The sequence below is a fragment of the Scyliorhinus canicula genome, chromosome 5 (genome assembly GCF_902713615.1).
Source record: "Scyliorhinus canicula chromosome 5, sScyCan1.1, whole genome shotgun sequence".
Taxonomy (NCBI): Eukaryota; Metazoa; Chordata; class Chondrichthyes; order Carcharhiniformes; family Scyliorhinidae; genus Scyliorhinus; species Scyliorhinus canicula.
The window spans coordinates 165,596,338-165,618,126 of NC_052150.1; the positions used below are offsets into that span (position 1 = coordinate 165,596,338).

Below are 21,789 nucleotides of genomic sequence, written 5' to 3' on the forward strand. Positions count from 1 at the left end.
ACCTTCCAGGACTTCCGACATAAAATCTGCAAATCCCTGACAGAATTGCCTCAGTTTCGGACATGTCCAAAACATATAGAAGATTGTCTTTTTAACATTACTTGTCCCGTTCCCACTGTTTTTCACTGAGGCCCTGTTTGATTCTGGCCCTTGATTTCTCTGCATTTGACTTTTCTTATTCCCCTTACTGTCTTTTATTTTTGTCCTTGATTCCTCTCCTCTGACTCCTTGCATAGGTTTCCACCCCCCTACTATTTTGGTTTAAACCCTCCTCGACCACTCTAATATATGTACTTCCGCTAGGACATCAGTCTCAGTCCTGCCAGGTGTAACCCATCCAATTTGCGCTCACACATCTGTTCAACCACGTATTCATCTGATATATCCTGCTATTTCTATTCTTGACGAACATATGGCACTGGTAGTAATCCTGAGATCACTACATTTGTGGTCCTACTTTTCAACTTAGTTCCTAACTCTCTTCTGCTTTTAGAACCCAACCCTTTATTTAAATCTTTTTTTAAACCTATGTCATTAGGACCAATGTTAACCAAGATCACTGGCTGTTCACCCTTCCCCTCAGAATGTCCTGTAGCTGCTCAGACATCCTTGACCCTAGCACCAAGGATGTAGCATACTGAAGTCTCATCTGTGCCACAGAAATGCATATTTATTCCCCTTACAATTGCATCCCCCATAACTATTGCATTTTTACTCCTCCCCTGTGCGGCAGAGCCATTCGTGGTGTAACAAAATTGGCTGTAGCTGCTTTCACCTGAGGCTGTTTCCCTCAACAGTATCAAAAACGGTATATCCGTTTTGCATGGGAATGGTCACAAGGATTCATGTGCTGCCTGCCTAGTCCTCTTGCTATGCTTGGTTGTCACCTATTCCTTTTTATTCATTTACAGGATGCGGGCGTCGCTGGTAACGCCAGCATTTATTGCCCATCCCTAGATGCCCTTCAGAAGGTGGTGGTGAGTTGCCTTCTTGAACCGATGCGCTCCTTGAGATGTAGGTACATCCACTATGCTGTTAGGGCGTGAGTTCCAGGTTGTTGCCCCAGCAACATTGAAGGAGCGGAGATGTATTTCCAAGTCAGGGTGGTGAGTGACTTGGAGGGGAACTTCCAGGTGATGGGGTTCCCAGATATCTCCTACTCTTGTCCTTCTAGATGGTAGTGGTCGTGGGCTTGGAAGGTGTTGTCTAAGGAACCTTGATGAGTTACTGCAGTGCATCCTGTAGATGGTACATACGGCTGCCATTGTTCGGCGGTGGGTTTGAATGTTAGTGGAAAGATGAGTAATCAAGCAGGCTGCTTTGTCCTGAATAGTGTTGAGCTTCTGGAGTGTTGTTGAAGCTACGCTCATCCAGGCAAATGGAGAGTATTCCATTACATTCCTGATTTGTGCCTTGTAGATGGTGGACAGGCTTTGAGGGGTCAGGAGGCGAGTTACTCGTCGTAGGATTCCTAGCCTTTGACCTGCTCTGGTAGCCACAGTATTAATGTGGCCAGTCCAGTTCAGTTTCTGATTAATGGTAACCCCCAGAATGTTGTTTGTGGGGCATTCAGTGATGGTAAAGCCATTGAATGTCAAGGTGCAGTGGTTAGATCCCGTATTGTAGGAAATTGTCATTGCCTGCCATTTGTGTGGCATGAATGTAACTTGCTACTTGTTAGCCCAAGCCTGGATATTGCCCAGGTCTTGCTGCATTTCCCGAACCAGCCTCCCCGGACAGGTGCCAGAATGTGGCGACTAGGGGCTTTTCACAGTAACTTCATTGAAGTCTACTCGTGACAATAAGCGATTTTCATTTCATTTCATTTCAGTTGGTCTGCTTCATTATCTGAGGAATCACGAACGGTGCTGAACATTGTGCAGTCATCCAAAAACATCCCCACTTCTGACCTCAATAATGGAAGGGAGGTCATTGATGAAGCAGCTGAAGATGTTTGGGGCTAGGACACTCCCCTGAGGAATTATGCAGTGATGTCCTGGAGTTGAGATGATTGACCTCCAAGCATCACGACCATCTTCCTTTGTGCCAGGCATGACTCCAGCCAGCGGAGAGTTTTCTCCCTGATTCCCAGTGGACTCCAGCTTACCAAGGCTGTAATGAGGTCAGGAGCTGAGTGATCCTGGCGGAACCCAAACTGAGCGGGCTATTGCTGAGTAAGTGCCACTTGATAGCACTGTTGATGACTCCTTCCATCACTTTGATGGAAGAAGTAGACTGAAAGGGCAGTAATTGGCTGGGTTGGACTTGTCCTGTTTCTTGTGTCCAGGACACACCTGGGCAACTGTCCACATTTTCGGGTAGATGCCAGTGCTGTAGCTGTACTGGAAGAGCTTGGCTAGGGGTGTGGCACGTTCTGGAGCAGAAGTCTTCAGTACTATTGCTGGGATATTGTCAGGGCCCTTGGCCTTTGCAGTATCCAGTGCCTTCAGCCAATTCTTGATATCACGTGGAGTGAATCGTATTGGCTGAAGATTGACATTTGTGATGCTGGGACTTCTGGAGGAGACCGAGATGGATCACCCACTCAGCACTTCCGGCTAAAGATTGTTGTGAATGCCTCAGCCTTGTCTTTTGTACATATATGCTGGGCTCCTCCATAATTTGAGGATGGGAATATTTGTGGAGCCTCCTCCTCCAGTGAGTTGTTTAATTGTCCTCCACCATTCACAGCTGGATGTGGCAGGACTACAGAGCTTCGATCTGATGTGTTTGTTGTGGAATCGCTTAGCTTAGCCTATTACTTGCTGCTTACACTTATGTTTGACACACAAGTAGTCCTATGGTGTAGCTTCACCAGATCGACACCTCATTTTTCGGTATACCTGATTTACTCCTCGCATGCTCACCTGCACTTTTCATTGAACCAGGGTTGATCCCCTGGTTTGGTGGTAACGGCAGAGTGGGGGATATGCCAGATCATGAAGTTGCAGATTGTAGTTGAATACAATTCTGCTGCTGCTGATGGCCCACAGATCCTCATGGATGCCCAGTCTTAAGTTGCTAGATCTGTCCAAAGCCTATCGCATTTAGCACGTTGGTAGTACCACATAACACGATGGAGGGTATCCTCAATGTGAAGACTGGACTTTGTCTCCACAAGGACTGTGTGGTGGTCGTCTCTACTGATCATGTCTTGGGCAGATGCATCTAGAGCAGGCAGATTGAGGATGAGATCAAGTAAGTTTTTCCCTCTTGTTGGTTCCCTCACCACTTACTGCAGTTCCAGTCTAGCAGCTATGTCCTTTAGCATCCGGTCAGCTTGGTCTGTGGTGGTACTACCGAACCACTCTTGGACATTGAAGCCCCCCTTGCTACTCTGCGCCCTTGACCCATAGTAATTCATCAGCTGATGGTGGCCGGTACGTGGTAATCAGCACTTGAAGCCATGGACTTCATGGGGTCCAGCATTGATGTTGAGGACTCCGAGGACAACTCCCTCTTGACTGTATACTACTGTGCCACCACCTCTACTGCTCCTGCCGGTGAGACAGGGCATACCCAGGAATGGTGATAGCGGTGCCTGGGACTTTGCCTGTGAGGTATGATTCTGTGAGTATGACTATCTCGGGCTTAACTAGTCTGTGAGACAGCTCTCCCAACTTTAGCACAAGGCCCCAGATGTTAGTAAGGATGATTTTGCAGGGTCGGCAGGACTAGATTTGCAATTGTCATTACTGGTGCCTGGTTCGATGCCGGATGGTCCGTCCGCATTCCTTTTTTGTTAATCACATTGCTGTAGGCCTGGAGTCATGTGTAGGCCTAGAGATGGCAGATTTCCTTCCCTAAAGGACATTAGTGAACCAGATGAGTTTTTAACAACAATCGACAATGGTTTCATGGCCATCACTAGACTTCTAATCCAGATTTTTCTTGAATTCAAATTTCACCATCTGCAGTGGCGGTGGGATTTGAACCTGGGTCCCCAGAACACTACTCTGTATCTCTGGTTAAATAGTCCTGTGACATTACCACTATGCCACCGTCACCCATAGGATGCTACCAGATGGTTTGAGTTACAAGGAGAGGCTGGATAGATTGGGACATTTTTCTCTGGCGCGTAGGAGGCTTAGGTGATAATCTTATAGAGGTCTATAAAATAATGAGAAGCATAGATAAGGTAGATCGTTAACATCTTTTCCCAAAGATAGGGGAGTCTGAAACTAGAGGGCATAGGTTTAAGGTGAGGGGGGGAGAGATACAAAAGGGTCCAGAGGGGCAACGTTTTCACACAAGAGGGTGGTGAGTGTCTGGAACGAGGTGCCAGAGGCAGTAATAGAAGCAGGTACAATTTTGTCTTTTAAAAAGTAGTTAGACAGTTATGTGATTTAAGATGGGTATAGAGGGATATGGGCCAAATGCGGGCCAGTGGGACTAGCTTAGTAGTAAAAGCTGGACAGCATGGGCAAGTTGGGGCGAAGAGCCTGTTTCCATGCTTTAAACCTCTATGACTCTTTAGGATCTTTGCTCTGCAGCCTTTTACACTTTTCTCCTTGATATTAATTTTACTAGGCTGTGATTGACAGCTTCCACGAACACACATACACAGCTGACAGCATTATTCCACTGATCTCCCTTCACAGTTGTGTGACTTTGAAGTAGGCTGCAGTGAAATTAACAGGAAGCAATTCACACTTTGATGTCAGCCCCGTATGGTGGGGGATGGTGGGGTGACCCAGAAAATCCTGGGGATGGGGGTATCCACATGCAAAAATTTGCATGGCTAAGAATTGGGAATCGCTTCCTGATTTGAGTTCACACTGGTTGCAATTCGGCTCCAATGGGAGAACGTAGTTTTCCAAATGGATAATCCTGCCTGAGTTCTGCTTATCACAACAAGCTTTGCAGTGTTATAGCATCACTTTATTGATTTGTTTCAGAACCTTGTGCTGCGATAGCATTGATTTTACCGTTGTTCCATCTTGTGAAGATGAAAATGGCAATGGTGCATTATTGAAATAAAGAATTGAAATGATGCATACAATCACTTGTCATGCACATTTCTGTTACAGCTGGTTTTGTGTTTTTGCATGAAGGTGTTTTGGGGTAAGGAGGAGACTGCAAATTCCATTTTTCATGGTGTTAACTAAATTGACTGAGTACTATATAGACCATAAGATATAGGAGCAGAATTGGGCCACCTAGTCATTCGAGCCTGATCTACCGTTCAATCTGTTTGGCTCTATATATGTTTCTAGCCCCATTCTTCTGCCTTCTCCCCATAACTACTGATCCCCTTATTAATCAAGAAAATATCTTTTTCTGTCTTAAAGACACTCGGTGATTTGGCCTCCACAGCCTTCTGCAGATTCACCACCTTCTGGTTGAAGAAATGACTCTTCATCTCAGTTTTAAAGGATATTCCCTTTAGTCCGAGGCTGTGCCCACGGGTTCTAGTCTCTCCCATTAGTGGAAACATCCTCTTCACATCCATTCTATCTAGGTCTCTCAGTAGTCTAAGTTTCAATGAGACTCCACCACCCCCACCCCTCCTTCATCCTTCTCAACTCCATCGAGTTCAGACCCAGAGTCCGCAACACATCCTCCATATTAATGTGTTGGGTACTCTGGATCTGTGGAGACTACGTTTACCTTAGCAGTGACATAGACAGGCTTCCAACACTTGTAATAGTACAACACTATTTTATTAAGCTAGGAACTGTTGAACATACTTTCACTGTGGATCGACACTATGTTAGATTAACTGAAGACCTATGCCTATCCTGACCAGTCTAAACTGTTAGCACACGGTGAAGGTCTGTGCTACAAGCTGCGAGCTCTGTCCTTCTCAGAGGCTGCATCCCGAATGAGCGGGAAAACTAGTGCCCTCTGGCTTTATAGTGAGCGTGCTCTAACTGGTGATTGGCTGCTGTGTTGTGTGTGTTGATTGGTCTTGCAGTGTGTCAGTCAATGTGTGTCTGCACCATTATATACTGATGTGTATATTATGACACATATGACAAGTGCTTCATTCGTGGGATCATTCTTGTGAACCTCTTCTGGTCCCCCTCCAAGGCCAGCACATCCTTCCTTTAATACGGTGCCCAAAACTGCTCACAATGCTCCATATGGGGTTTGACCAGGCCTTAAACAGCCTCAGCAGCACATATCTGTTCTTGTATTCTAGTAATCTTGAAATGAATGCTACCATTGCATTTGCCTTCCTAATTGCCAACTGAAGCTGCATGTTAACCTTAAAAGAACCCTGTACTAGGACACCTAAATCCCTTTGTGCTTCAGATTTACAAAACCTTTCCCCATTTAGAAAATAGTCTATGCCTCTGTTCTTCCTACCAAAGTGCATATTGTATTCCATCTACCACTTCTTTGACAACTCTCAAAACCTGTCCAAGACCTTCTGCATCCTTCTCGCTTCCTCAACACTACCTGCTCCTCTACATATCTTTGTATCATCTGCAAACTCATCAACATTGCCTTCTGTTCCTTCTTCCAGATCCATGAAGAGGAGGCAGTGACATAGTGAATGTTGTAAGAAGTCTTACAACACCAGGTTAAAGTCCAACAGGTTTGTTTCAAACACGAGCTTTCGGAGCACGGCTCCTTCTTCAGGTGAATGGAAAGGCTTGTTCCAGAAATGTTTATATAGACACAGTCAGAGATGCCCCGGAATGCGAGCACCTGCAGGCAATCAAATCATCAAAGATGCAGAGAGAGAGGTAACTCCAGGTTAAAGAGGTGTGAATTGTCCCAAGCCAGTTCAGTCGGTAGGCCTCTGCAAGTCCAGGCTTGTTGGTGGGGGCCGAATGTAATGCGACATGAATCCCAGATCCCGGTTGAGTCCGCATTCATGCGTGCGGAACTTAGCTATAAGTTTTTGCTCAGCAATTTTGCGTTGTCGCGTCTCCTGAAGGCCTCCTTGTAGAATGCTGACCCGGAGATCAGAGGCTGAATGTCCTTGACTGCTGAAGTGTTCCCCAACTGGAAGGGAACAGTCCTGCCTGTTGATAGTCGCACGATGCCCGTTTATTCGTTGTCGCAGTGTCTGCATGGTCTCGCCAATGTACCACGCTTCGGGACATCCTTTCCTGCAGCGTATGAGGTAGACTACATTGGTCGAGTCGCACGAGTATGCGCCGCGTACCTGGTGGGTGGTGTTTCCACGTGTAATGGTGGTGTCCATGTCGATGATCTGGCATGTCTTGCAGAGATTACCCTGGCAGGGTTTTGTGGTGTTGTGGTTGCTGTTCTGAAGGCTGGGTAATTTGCTGCAAACAATGGTTTGTTTGAGGTTGCGCGGTTGTTTGAAGGCCAGTAGTGGGGGTGTGGGGATGACCTTGGCAAGATGTCCATCCTCGCTGATGATGTGTTGGAGGCTGCGAAGAAGATGTCGTAGTTTCTTTTTCCCTGTATTGTTTTCGACTGTTGTACCGGGAGAAGCTTGATTGCTGCTGGTGGTGATGCCAAGTTTCTCAAGCTTCCTGTTCTTGGTGTGCATGTAGGTGGCATAGTATTGCTGTCTCATCTGTTTGGCGGTGTTCCGCAGCTGGTCTGCTGTGTCCTGAGCGCAAGTTGAGAATATGGCCTCTCTCTTGGTTTCCAGGTTGCGTCGACTGCTGTAGAGTTGGTGTACGAGGTGTTTGAGGAGTGTGACAGAGGTGCGGTGGCAGAGTCTTTCAGCGTAGTCTGTGTTGTAAGTCGACTTGAGTGGGTTTTTGATCTGTAGTCCTTTCGGGATCTTGTCTGCTTTTTTGCATCTTTGTAGAAACTGAATGTCAGTGTCTATATGCGCGATCTTCCTGGAGATCCTCTCCACTTTGAGCCGGCTGTCACTGAATTAATAATTCAGAAACCCAGAGTAATGCTCTGGGGACCTGGGTTCCCACCAGATGGTGAAATTGGAATTCAGTAAAAAATCTGGAATTTAAAAAAAGTCTAATGACCCGGAAACCATTGTCGATTGTTGTAAAAAGCCATCTTGTTCACTAATGTCATCCTTTGAAATTTATCATCCTTACCTGGTCTGGCCTACATGTGACTCTAGACCCACAGCAATGTGGTTGACTCTCCACTGTCCGTCCTCAGACGGGCAATAAATGCCGGCCCAGCCAGCAACACCTACATCCCATGAACAGATAAAGTTGCGGTCACAACACTGAACCACTGCAGAACACCACAAGTCACTGGCTGCCATCATGAAAAAGTCCCTTTTATCCCAACTCTCTTGCCTTCTGCTGTGGGCAGCACGATAGCATGGTGGTTAGCACTATGGTTCACAGTGCCAGGGTCCCAGGTTCAATTCCTGGCTTGAGTCACTGTCTATGCGGAGTCTTCTCGTTCTCCCCGTGTCTGCGTGGGTTTCCTCCGGGTGCTCTGGTTTCTTCCCACAAGTCCCGAACGACATGCTATTAGGTAATTTGGACATTCTGAATTCTCCCTCTGTGTATCTGACCTTGTGGGTTCGGGGGGGGGGGGGGCTCCTGCCCCCTCCCCCCTCCGTTTTCCCCCATATTTCTCTCTTTGGTTCCCTCCTCATCTCCTCCCCATTCCCCCTTTGTACCTCCTCGTTGTGCGTGTTCTTGTTTGTTCTCCCACATCTCACCCCCCCCCCCCCCCTTTCCCTAGTCATGTTGGCCTCGAACAGGCCAATGAATAGTCCCAATGCTTTGTGGAAACCCTCGGATGGTGTTCGTCTTCTCCAGGTGGAGAAATTCCGCCAGATCTGCCAGCCAGTCTGCAGTTGAGGATGGTGCTGCTGATCGCCAACCGAGCAGGATTCTCCGGCGAAGCAAGGGTGTTGGCCCCATTCCCTATATGTAGCTCTGGCTGTCCTGATGCCCCAAAAATTGCCACTCTCTGGACGGCTCCACCCTCACCCCCACAACCTCGAACATCGCCTCGAAGAAGGCTTTCCAGAACCCTACAAGTCTGGGGCATGCCTAGAACATGTGGATGTGGTTGGCCGGGCCTTGCTGGCACCGTTCACATTTATCTTCCACCTCCGTGAAGAACCCGTTCATTCAGTTCTGGTTAGGTGCGCTCTGTGCACCACTTTAAACTGCATGAGGCTGAGCTCCCTGTTTCTGCGGGATCAACCATATTTACCCAGTGGACGCGTCCCTGTACCTTGGGGTTTCCCTTTGTTAGGGGGCGATTTCACCATGATGTCGGGCCCCTACGCTCCCGTGTTTTCCTTTGTCCTGGGGGCACCCAACATGGCTGCCAACTGTGTGTATGCCACAAGGGTGCATCTTTGCACTCCTGGATTTCCCTTTGTTCAGGGACCTTCCAAAGTGGCTGTTTGTGGCACAACCTTGTTTCCTCGGTCTGCTCCCTACCTGCCACAGCCAATCCGAGAACCAACTCCTTTTTTCCTGTCCTGTTTCCAATGCCCCTCCTGTCCTCCACATGCATCACCACACCCCCTCTGGCCAGGCACTCCCTCCATGTCGTGAGATGCGCCGTGGCCCACCCTCACTGCCTGTCTTCCCGTGCTAGCTATCCCTGCTAGTACGGTGGTACCCCTCCCGGGGCTGTTCTGGCCCCTTGCTTATGCCCGCTGACTGTCCGCTTTCTCTGCCTGCACCCTCACCTGCATTTCCCTGCCCTCGCTCTCTCCTGTGACTTGGTCCTTTTGATCAGAATGAGGCAGTACAGTCACACGCAAACATAGCAACTGTTCAATAAGTCTCTATTTCTTTATCAGTCTTCCTCCGATCCACCTTCATCACTACCTTGCCTGCCCTAGTTTAGGCCTGCATGAAATTGTTTGCCTCCACCGGGGTATTGAAATTGTGCTCTTTGTTCTGATGTGTGACCCAGAGTCTGGCTGGGAATAGCATGCCAAATCGCACTCCATTTTTGTATCGCGCCAACTTTGCCTGGTTGAACTTCGCCCTTCATTTTTCCAGATCTGCCACAATGTCTTGGTATATACGGATTCCGTGTCCTTCCCATGTGCTCGCTCTAGTCTGTCTTGCCCACCGTGGGATCCTGTCCTGGGGCAGCTTCGCAATGATTCCTCTCGCCTGCTCCCCCGCCTTGTGCTTCGGTCTAAGCGGCCTGTGTCCTGTCGAGTTTTGGGGGCTGGGGGAGCTATCTCTCCCAACTAGTTTGTCCAGCATTTGAGCAATGTAGTCTGTCGGGTCTCTACCCTCTGCCTTCTGGCTTGCCCACAATCCGAACATTCTGTCATCTGTCCTTGCCCTTCCCCTTTAAGCTCCTTTGGGCCACCACCAACCTTTTGACTTTTGCTTCCAGAGTGACAATACTGTAGACCTGGTCCGTCGAGGCTCTCTCCAGGCCCTCTCCTATGCCTCCACTTTCTTTCCCAACCCGTCGATTGTTTTTTTTTTTGAGGTGACCATCGCCTCTGTCACCACCACCTGGATTTCAATTCTGATCCCCTTTCGTGGCGGCCAGCTCCTTCTTGAGGAAAGTCTTCCATTCAACTCCAGATGGCGAGAAGAAGGCTGTGCTCGGGTCGATGGTCTCCCCCCTCTCTTGGGCGGCCGCGCCCCTCGTGGGTCTGCCGGTTCGTCCGCTTGCTGTTCATGGCCCTTTCTGCCATTTTTGCCATCCCTTCGGCCCATCAAACACGTTTGCTGGTATTTCTTTTGCCGTTTTCTTCCCTCTGTTGAGGTTACTGTGCTATCAATTTTTCAGGTAAAATTCCCCTAAAGTGCCCAATTTGATTATGGTTTGGAGGAGAGCCACCTGATGTGCGTCCACTGAGCACATCGCCATCACCGGAAGTCAGTGCACCAAAGAATGTCTTGTTCATGATTAGTGATTAAATTACAATAACATGGGTAGAAAACAATACTAATACTAACGAACTATAAACTGTTAACTAGAATACGTGAGCTAATACTAGAATACGTGAGCTAATACAAAACATGACTAACCACGACGACTCCTCAGCCAGACTCCCCGAGTTTCCCGGTCATGCGGTGTAGTTCTACTGCCACCTGGTTGGAGGTCTAACATATTAACATGCAGAATTGCTTATGCATGTCATTACCATACCCAGAACTGCTCATATTATGGTACTTTGTAGCAGATGCAGTGATGACAGTTTATTTGCAGTATGCCTAATAGCAGTTCCAGTTTCAATGCAACTAATTCTAAAGTTGCATCCTTTTCCAACCGCCACACCCAGCGCCCCCAACTAGCTTCCCAAGTACTAAAAAATTTGCTTTGTTGCAATTCAATGTTCCATATTCCTATTTGCAAGTATGGAGCACAGAAATCTCACTTTAATGAGACTCGTCACCTTTGAACTTGTGGTAATACCACTGTAGCACGGTAGCATTGTGGATAGCACAATCGCTTCACAGCTCCAGGGACCCAGGTTCGATTCCGGCTTGGGTCACTGTCTGTGCGGAGTCTGCACATCCTCCCCGTGTGTGCGTGGGTTTCCTCCGGGTGCTCCGGTTTCCTCCCAGAGTCCAAAGATGTGCAGGTTAGATGGGTTGGCCATGATAAATTGCCCTTAGTGTCCAAAATTGCCCATTAGTGTTGGGTGGGGTTACTGGGTTATGGGGATAGGGTGTTATCGAGGTGTTGACCTTGGGTAGGGTGCTCTTTCCAAGAGCCAGTGCAGACTCGATGGGCTGAATGGCTTCCTTCTGTACTGTAAATTCTATGTATATATATATATGCGTGTGTGCCTCTATTAGGGGATGTACAATAGTACCTGCTATTACAGGTTTGTCGGTAAGCCCCTGCATAGTTTGTCGGTAGGCCCCTGCAGGCTAGCTCCGCCCACAGGGAGCAGTATAAATATCCATGAGGTCTCCTGAGCTGCCATTTTACAGCTCCACTTGAGGGAAAACCATCACGGTAATAAAGCCTCTTTTGTACCGTTTCGTGTTTCTGTGTGCAATTGTTAGCACATCAATTTATTACCGTGAGATTTCCCTAATCATGGACATCAGAATAAAACCCGACCGCCTGCAGCTGGATCCGCAATCGCCGAACGCCAGGAAAGACTTTAACCACTGGCTGGCTTGCTTCGAGGCCTACATCACCTCCGTGGACCCTGCACCATCGGAAGCTCAGAAAATTCAACTACTTCACTCAAGGTTGAGCTCCAGTGTGTTCCCGCTGATACAGGATGCGCCTACTTACGCCCGGGCTATGGAACTGCTCAAAGAAAATTATATCCAGTCGACGAACACTCTGTTTGCGAGGCATGTACTCTCCACTCGCGTCCAGCAACCGGGTGAGTCGATTGAGGACTTCTGGCGGGCCCTTATCCCTCTAGTACGGGACTGTGAGTGCCAGGCCGTCACGGCTACGGAACATTCAAATCTCCACATGCGAGATGCTTTTGTGACGGGGATTGCATCGGACACCATCCGGCAATGACTGCTGGAAGGGGCCGCGCTCTCTATGACTGCCGCTTCCCGTAATGTGTAGTCCTACCCCACTCTCCGCGAGGCCCACCCATCCTACCCCTCATGGACCCCGCTACCGACCCCCCCGGCTGGGGCCACTCCCGCACAGTATGCCTGCACCACTCGCCATACCGTGCACCCTGGGGGTCCCCGCTGCTACTCCTGGGCCAACAGAAGCACCCCCGCCAGTGCTGCCCGGCCCGCGCTGCGACCTGCAAATCTTGTGGCAAGAAAGGCCACTTTGCAGCGGTGTCAGGCCCGCGCTGTTGCCTCTATTGTGCCCGAACTCTCCCACTCTCCCCAGCCGATCGCACAATGGGCCCGCCGTCCGCAGCTCCCGGGGACACGTGCGATCAGTGGGTGCTGCTATCTTTCGCCGACCCCGCAATGGGCGCTGCCATTTTATCCCGCCACCTCAATGTGCGCTCCATGGTTGCTGTCATCTGGCCCCGCCCCCACAACGTGAGCTGCATGGGCACCACCATTTTCTTCCCCGCAGTTACTCCGGACGCCGCCATTTTGTCCTCCCCTCGGGACTGGATCACGGGACCCGGGTCGCTGCCGCTATGCATCGGAATCTTCGGACGATCGCCCGTTACTTGCCTCCATGACGCTCGACCAATCCCGTCCTCGCAACCTGGACACCGCTTCAACGACGGTGCTCATCAACGGCCACGTGACCTACTGCCTACTTGACTCCGGGAGCATCGATAGCTTCATTCATCCGGACACGGTAAGGCGCTGCTCCCTCGCGGTCCATCCCGCCAACCAGCAGATCTCCCTGGCCTCCGGATCCCTCTCTGTCCTGATCCGGGGCTTCTGTCTGGTCAGACTCACCGTACAAGGTGTGGAATTCAGTCGTTTCCGCCTGTACATTCTCCCCAACCTCTGTGCGACACTTTTACTGGGCCTAGACTTCCAATGTAACCTCCAGAGCCTCACCCTCAAATTCAGCAGACCCTTACCCCCACTCACCATTTGCGGCCTCACGACCCTCAAGGTTGACCCTCCCTCCCTCTTTTCCAATCTGGCTGCAGATTGCAAACCCAGAGCCACCCGGAGCAGACGGTACAGTACCCAGGACAAGACCTTCATCCGGTCCGAAGTCCAGCGGCTACTTTGGGAGGGTATTATCGAGGCCAGCAATAGCCCCTGGAGAGCTCAAGTGGTGGTGGTTAAAACTGGGGAGAAACAGGATGGTCGTGGACTACAGCCAGACCATCAACCGGTACACGCAGCTCAACGCGTACCCCCTCCCTCGCATATCTGATATGGTCAATCAGATTGCACAGTTCCAGGTCTTCTCAACAATTGACCTGAAATCCGCCTACCACCAGCTCCCCATCCGTAAATCGGACCGTCCCTACACTGCCTTCGAGGAGGACGGCCTCCTCTATCAATTCCTTAGGGTTCCCTTCGGCGTCACTAATGGGGTCTCGGTCTTTCAACGAGAAATGGACCGAATGGTTGACCGGTAAGGACTGCGGGCCACGTTTCCGTACTTAGATAATGTCACCATCTGCGGCCACGACCAGCAGGACCATGACGCCAACCGTGCCAAATTTCTCCACACCGCATCTCTCCTCAATCTAACTTGTAACAAGGAGAAGTGCGTATTCAGCACAGACCGCTTAGCCATCCTCGCTATGTAGTCCAAAATGGACTACTGGGGCACGATCCCGGCCGCATGCGCCCCCTCATGGAGCTTCCCCTCCCCCACTGCCCCAAGGCTCTCAAACGATGCCTAGGGTTCTTTTCTTACTACGCACAGTGGGTCCCACAATATGTGGACAAGGCCCGTCCACTGATCCAGTCCACGCAATTTCCCCTCGCGACCGAGGCACAACAGGCCTTCACCTGTATTCGCTCAGACATAGCCAAGGCCGGTATGCACGCAGTAGATGATACACTGCCCTTCCAAGTAGAGAGCAACGCTTCAGATGTCGCCCTTGCCGCCACTCTAAACCAGGTAGGCAGACCCGTGGCATTCTTTTCCCGCACCCTCCATGCCTCCGAAATTCGACATTCCTCAGTTGAAAAGGAGGCCCAGGCTATCATTGAGGCGGTGCGGCACTGGAGGCATTACCTGACCGGCAGGAGATTCACCCTCCACACTGACCAACGGTCGGTTGCCTTCATGTTCAACAACACAGAGTGGGGCAAGATCAAAAACGATAAAATCTTGCGGTGGAGAATCGAGCTCTCCACCTATAATTACGAGATCTTGTATCGCCCCAGCAAGCTCAACGAGCCCCCAGACGCCCTCTCCCGAGGTACATGTGCCAGCGCACAAGTGAACCAGCTCCGTGCCTTGCACGAGAGCCTTTGCCATCCGGGGGTCACTCGTTTGTACCACCTAATGAAAGCCCGCAATCTGACCTACTCCGTCGAGGAAGTACGGACAGTCACCAGAGACTGCCAGGTCTGTGCGGATTGCAAGCTGCACTTCTACCGGCCAGATCGCACGCGCCTGGTGAAAGCGTCCCGCCCCTTTGAACGCCTCAGCGTGGATTTCAAAGGGCCCCTCCCCTCCACCGACCGCAACACCTACATCCTTAGTGTGGTCGATGAATTCTCTAGGTTTCCCTTCGCCATTCCATGCCCGGATATAACGTCTGCCACCGTCATCAAGGCCCTCGATTCCATATTCGCTCTGTTCGGTTTCCCCGACTACATCTACAGTGACAGGGGATCCTCGTTCATGAGCGATGAGCTGCGTCAGTTCCTGCTCAGCAGGGGTATCGCCTCCAGCAGGACGACCAGCTACAACCCCCGGGGAAATGGGCAGGTAGAAAGGGAGAACGGGACGATATGGAGGGCCGTCCAGCTGGCCCTACGGACCAGGAACCTTCCAGCCACTCACTGGCAGCAGGTCCTCCCTGATGCGCTCCACTCCATTCGGTCACTGCTGTGCACCGCTACTAACAACACACCCCATGTTTTTACCTTCCCTCGGAAGTCTACATCCGGGGTGTCGCTCCCGACGTGGCTCGCAGCTCCAGGGCCCGTCCTACTTCGTAGGCATGTCAGACTCTACAAGGTGGACCCTCTGGTGGACAGGGTACGCCTGCTCCACGCGAACCCCCAGTATGCCTACGTGGAGTTCGCTGACAGCTGCCAGGATATAGTCTTGCTCAGGGACCTGGCTCCCTCGGGTGCCGATCCCACGCGCCACCCTCCTTTTCCCCGGCGCCCACATCAGCCCCACCAGGTCCATCCCTCGTTCCCCTGCCCACACTAAAGGACATGGAAGATTTCGGCAAGCTCCCGGAGTCGTCCAGCCACTGGCCAGCACCAACACCGCCACCACCGATGCTGTCGACGCCGACACCACCTGTGCAGACGTCGCCACCGCTGCTGCGTCGCTCTCAACGAACCGTCAGAGTGTGCTTCTATTAGGGGATGTACAATAGTACCTGCTATTACAGGTTTGTCGGTAAGCCCCTGCATAGTTTGTCGGTAAGCCCCTGCTGCTAGCTCCGCCCACAGGAAGCAGTATAAATATCCATGAGGTCTCCTGAGCTGCCATTTTACAGCTCCACTTGAGGGAATAACATCTCACGGTAATAAAGCCTCTTTTGTACCGTTTAGTGTTTCTGTGTGCAATTGTTAGCGTCAGAACTAAAATCTTTCAGTTCTCCAACTTGATTTGGTTCATTGGTCAGTGTGCTTTTCTGCTTTGTCCTGGCTGATACCTGGTTGTTAGTGATGTGTGGGTGTGAGAGAAATGGAAGTCATATTTTCAGAGGGTGGAACAAGAACTATTACTGTGTGAGCTGATGGATACTTGGCAGTCAAAGTAATTGAGGACCCAAAAGCTAGCTGCACAGAAGTGTAAAGATCAGTGTAGAAAATATCCTCCGAGACATGAACATTTCTTTTTCAGTTTCAAAACGTTATATCTTTTATATTAACTTCACCGTTTAAAATTTAGTTGCATAAGACACTTACTGAGTATTTGTTTTCCAAACATTGTCCTCTTTTTACCATATGAAATTTAATCAAATTAAAAGGTTGTTTCCTATCATGGCAACATGATATTTGTTATCACAATTTGCAACATTTCCCCAAATGGTTGTGATTAAACAGGTTCTGTATTTCAAAATAAGTTAGACCTAAATCAATACAACCTACTCTGTGTGTAGCGATGATTGTTGGTGTCCTTATTTAACAGAACAACCAAAATAGGAGCAGTTTTGTAATATGCTGGAAGACTCAGTGCTGGACCATATCCATCTTCCTTATAGATTACATTTACTGATTAGGTATCAATGCTTGGTCTTCCAGATGCCAGTTATTTCTGGGGTCATGGCCCTTTCCTGATGTGGGAGGGGAGTTGGTGAAAGTCAGAAGGTGAAAGCTCCATCTCACTGGCTAACAGAGGCAGTCAGTCGTGTCTACTGCCATAAATTCCATTACCATTTAATACCACAAATGAAAGTTTTTTTAAAAAATGGTACCAGTGCAGCTACTAATTTCAGAGCAGTTCAGAAAAGCTTTTGGTCCTCTTCTTCTTTGGAAGCAGGTGCATTGCCTCACCAGTGTTGAGGTTGTTTCCAGTAGCTGTGGTGTGATTTAGAGGGGCCTCAAGAGTTTCATTATATGCACTCTCTCTATATTACAATTCCTCTGACAATGGAAGAAAGAGGTAGTAGATGGTATTGTCAATCTTTAGTAAAGATTGATTAAAAAAAAATTCTTGAAGATATTGTCAGATTTGAACCACAAATTAAAAACGATTAAAAAGGTAAAATAATTTAATTACTGGAAATGAATTGATGTAGCAACGTAACTGGCAATTATAGATGTGTGCAACAACTATTTAAAATGTCTTGTTTTCCTCCTCATCGGGTTGCAAAAATGAAATCACAGTCATACTTGGAAGGTAAATAAATATTTAATGTTGAAAATTAGTAGCACTAAATATAGCACATGGTTGTATAGGTGAGTGCTAGCTACCGTTCAGTAATTGGGGCAGGCTTGGAGATTAACTTCCTTACCACAATCATATTGAACAGATTTTCTTTCAGGGCGGTGTTAAAAAATAATGATTTGAGATCAAGACAAGAATTAACTGCACACCTCACCAATCAATGGCCCTCCCCTGGAGCACTAGATGCAGATGCTGTTGCTTTGGATACACTTCTGTACAGAAAACAGTGTGGTCAATGGGATGAGTATGTGCACATTTCATGTTAACAATTAGTGTGGCTATTCTAACTTCAGAATGTTTATTTATCTTATCAATCTGCCTTGCTCTGTATGATCATAGAAATATTTTTTTTTGATGGAAGATGTTTGACCTATAATCTTATTTCCACTCTCTCTTCACCATTGTTGCCAATGTCAGGAAGAGCGAGGTGTTTCCAGTTAATGTGGCAGGGCTGGGGGCCAACTTGGGGATGTTGCCATTTCAGAGAACTTGGTAGTGCAGGACGAGGCCATTCGACCCATCGAGTATGCACTGGCCCTTGGAAAGGGCACCCAACTAAAGCCCACACCTCTGCCTTATCCATGTATCCCAGTAACTCCAGCTAGCGTTTTTGGACACTTAGGGTACTTTATCATGGCTAACCTGCACATCTTTGGACGTATATTGGCAGACAAGTGTTAACCTTTCATGAAGCCTATTTGATCCTCCAAAATTATATTTGGGAGGCAAGGCTTCCACTGCAGCGCCAACACCTTTAGCGAGTAGCTTGCCTTCTGCATTCAAGAGTAATAGAGGGTGATAAGAACCACATTTTATCGGGATTTTGGCTTTCTTAAGAAGCAGGGAAATGGAAGCTTGAGTGAGGGTCAGATGCAATGACCCCCAGGAGAGGGAATCATTAAACATGTTCAATAACAATGGCACAAGCTGTTCTGAGAACTACTTGTAGAATTCAATTGGACATTATCCACAGGGGGCCCTGATGTATATGAATTGCGGTAAAAAGATTTTAAAACCGCGTTTGATGTGTTATGTACTCTGGGATAACACAGGCTGCAACTGGATGCAGCTTTAACCAAAAGATACTCCAGACCTTGAAGTTCGTTCAATCTGATTTATTGAACCAGCAGCACAGATAGCAAAGTTCTGAGTTCGGCTGGCTGCTAACCTAAGTGTGGTTACTCTGTCTGACTGAACCAGACTAGCTCTCACCCATGTGCTGGAGGTATGATACCGTACATACACCCTAACTCACTCTGTAGATGTTCATCAGTGGAAAAAGGTGGAGTGCGAGTGCCTCGTGCCTTTTATAGTGACATACCACCCCTGAGTGTCCTGCCTGCTCATTGGTCATGTCCTGTTCTGTGTTCATAAGCTGCCTGTCTGGATATCAATATCTGCATGTCTGCATATCATGACAGTGTTGACCTGGGGGGGGGGGGGGGGGACAAGGTTGCTGCCCGAATGAAGTAACTGAGTGATCTCCTGAGAGGCTGCCTGCCAAAAGACAATGCCTTATCCCTGTACGCATAGAAGGTGCCCCTGGAGGGTTGTAACTGATGTACCGCTCTGCCAGGAGACAATAGTTCACATTGGGTCTGTAATTTTTACTATTTGCCAATAGCTCCGAGTAGGATCAAGTGAGTACTGGTGATCCACCTCTAGAATGGAATCTACCAGCCTCTGTGACTCGAACCTAGCTGTTTTTTTTCTACACATATGCCCTGGAAGAGATGATTTCCCTCTGAGGTCCACCTTAAGAGCCTCCTACAACTTGGAAGATGAAATTGAATCGGACCTATTAGATTTTATACAATCGCCTATGGCTGTAGACATTTGTTAACAAAATTTTTTTTTCAATCAGCTATTAATGTTTAACCTCCAGGTGGATACTGGGTCGGGCTCAATTCTAGCAACAAATCAAAAGTGTGGAGCATGGTCTGAAATAACAATTGCTGAGTACTTGTCTGTAACCACCGTAGGGAAGCGAACCTTATCCAAAACACAGAAAACAATCCAGGAATATACCTGGTGGACATGTAGGAAGAAAATTAGACAACCCTATCATTTGGGTGCATAAAGTGCCAATGACCCATGCCCTCCCCATCTGAGTCATAAAAGAAGACAATGCCCTGGCCATACTCTATGGAACTAGGGATGTAGGCTGGAAACGATCAACTCTAGGGTCCAAAACATAATTCGGGTACCCACCTAAAATGAGCTGATGTGAGTTGAGACTATGGAGGGAGGCCAGCAGAGAGTTAATAAAATTTGTATCATCCCAGTTGAGGGCATAAATGTTGACCATACAACCAGGGTGCTCAACAGGGCGCCACAAACTATAACATATCAACCACTGGAGTAGACTATAATCTGAGAGGAGGAAAACCGAATTATTTTGTTTCTTAAAATCGCTGTACCCCTGGCTCGGTGATCAAAACCAGAATGAAAAACTTGCCCCACCCACCCTTTATGCAGCCTGGTCTGAAACCTGACCCACAAGCAGTTCTCTTGCAAAACTTGAATCAGCAAATGCCCTCAACCTCCTCACTAGGCCATTCAAATCCCCAATGTTTCCGGTAACCAAGCGGATTGGAGGTCCCCCCCCCTCCCCCTTCTCTCTCTCTCTCTCTTCCACCTCCCCCCCCCCCCCCTCCCCCCCTCCCATCCTCCCCATGCCCTTTAATCTGGGGTCTGCAATTTCCACCAAGGGGAACTGAAAGGGTAAAGGAAAAAAGGACTGGACAAAGGAAACCCAACAGACACCGTCAGCAACCTAACCCCTCTCCCTCCCAAGAATGCCATTGCCATTGAATGTGGCCACACCCAAAAGCAAAACAAACAACCCCTTCCCCACAAACAAAACCTACATTTAACAAAAACTAAGTTCATTGTTGAAAAACCATTACAATGAGCTGCAACAAACCCTCCGAAACCACTCCCATTAACTAACTAAACTCCCTAGTAAAGACTACCAAAACCTCACTTGCCGTGCGCACCCCACCAGCAACTAAATGTTGTGCCAAACAAACAACTTTTCTTTCTTCTATTTAAAAAAAAAAAAGCAAAGGAAACCATATATTAATATAGCGAACAAGTTTTTAAAAAACATCCCAAGAACAATAAATACAAGCCTTACAACATGCCCATTGACAGAGCCATAAACCACATTGCACTGCACCCAACTTGCCTTTTTTAAAAAGGCATCCATATACCACGGCATATCAAAAATTGTCTGTCCTCGAATGTCTTCTCCGATGGGCTGGACACACCCATCCCGAGCTTGGCTCCACTTTTATACAGGGCAGCCTTCACTCAATTGAACATGACTCTCTTATTTGCGAACTCCTTTCCCATGTCCTGATGCCTTGGCCCTCCCATTTGAAATCGCATTGCTCCCTTGCCCGTCTCAGGACACTCTACCTTTCCTTATAACTGTGAAATCTCACCGTTGATGTGTTATCTGTGTTGGTCTAACAACGACTGCAACTGGATGCAGTAAAACGAGAAACAGGTTTCCGACCCAGGAGATGGTCCAACACTGTTTATTGAACCTGTTGATTACTGTATATAATCTGCTGTGGGTTGACGCTCTATTAACCTAACTGATAACCTCCTACTGGCTTGACCAGACTAGCTCTCTATCACATGGTGATGATGTTCATTGGCCTGTGCACTGCGACCATCTCCCTGGCCGTGTCCTGAGAGAGAGAGAGCCTTTATGCCCTGTGGGCTTTATAGTGGTGTTCTGTCTGGTGATTGGCTGTTCTGTGTGGTGTGTGTTCATTGGTTATTCTATGTGTCATTCACTTCCTGTCTGCATCTCATGATATACATGAGTGGATATTATTATAAGTCACTGCATGCGATGGATCTTCAGATCGAGGTTTCGGCCAAAGTAAGTAATGGACCCGGTCCAGTTCAAGTGGGGATCAACTTGAAGAACATGTCCGAGAGGTATTGGAGAAGATAGATAGAGATAGATAGAGAAATACAGCACAGAACAGGCCCTTCGGCCCACGATGTTGCGCCGAACTTTTGTCCTAGGTTAATCATAGAATTTTGGACAATTTTTCATGGCCAATCCACCCAACCTGCACATCTTTGGACTGTGGGAGGAAACCCACGCAGTCACGGGGAGGATGTGCAGACTCCACACAGACAGTGACCCAAGTCGAAATCGAACTTGGGACCCTGGAGCTGTGCAGTAATTGTGCTATCCACAATGCTACCGTGCTGCCCTTAAGAAGTTAACCTACACTCCATTATTCTACCCTAATCCATGTACCTATCCAATAGCCGCTTGAAGGTCCCTAACTTTTCCGACTCAACTACTTCCACAGGCAGTGCATTCCATGCCCCCACTACTCTCTGGGTAAAGAACCTACCTCTGACATCCCCTCTATATCTTCCACCATTTATCTTAAATTTATGTCCCCTTGTAATGGTGTGTTCCACCCGGGGAAAAAGTCTCTGACT

At 48.4% G+C, this 21,789-nt stretch overlaps 1 protein-coding gene across 9 annotated transcripts in view; it reads left to right on the top strand.

The window, feature by feature from the left end:
* Positions 1-21,789, top strand: part of rundc3b (RUN domain containing 3b) — a 146,321-nt gene that overhangs the window by 104,854 nt on the left and 19,678 nt on the right. For 5 of the 9 annotated variants that reach the window (XM_038797984.1, XM_038797985.1, XM_038797979.1 and 2 more), the window contains exon 9: positions 17,396-17,554. The exons of 2 other annotated variants lie outside the window; for them this stretch is intronic. In XM_038797984.1, coding sequence (XP_038653912.1) covers positions 17,396-17,554 — 159 coding nt within the window. The remainder of the gene's footprint in view (positions 1-17,395; positions 17,555-21,789) is intronic. 2 more of the 9 variants (XM_038797980.1, XM_038797982.1) reach the window with 1 other exon arrangement.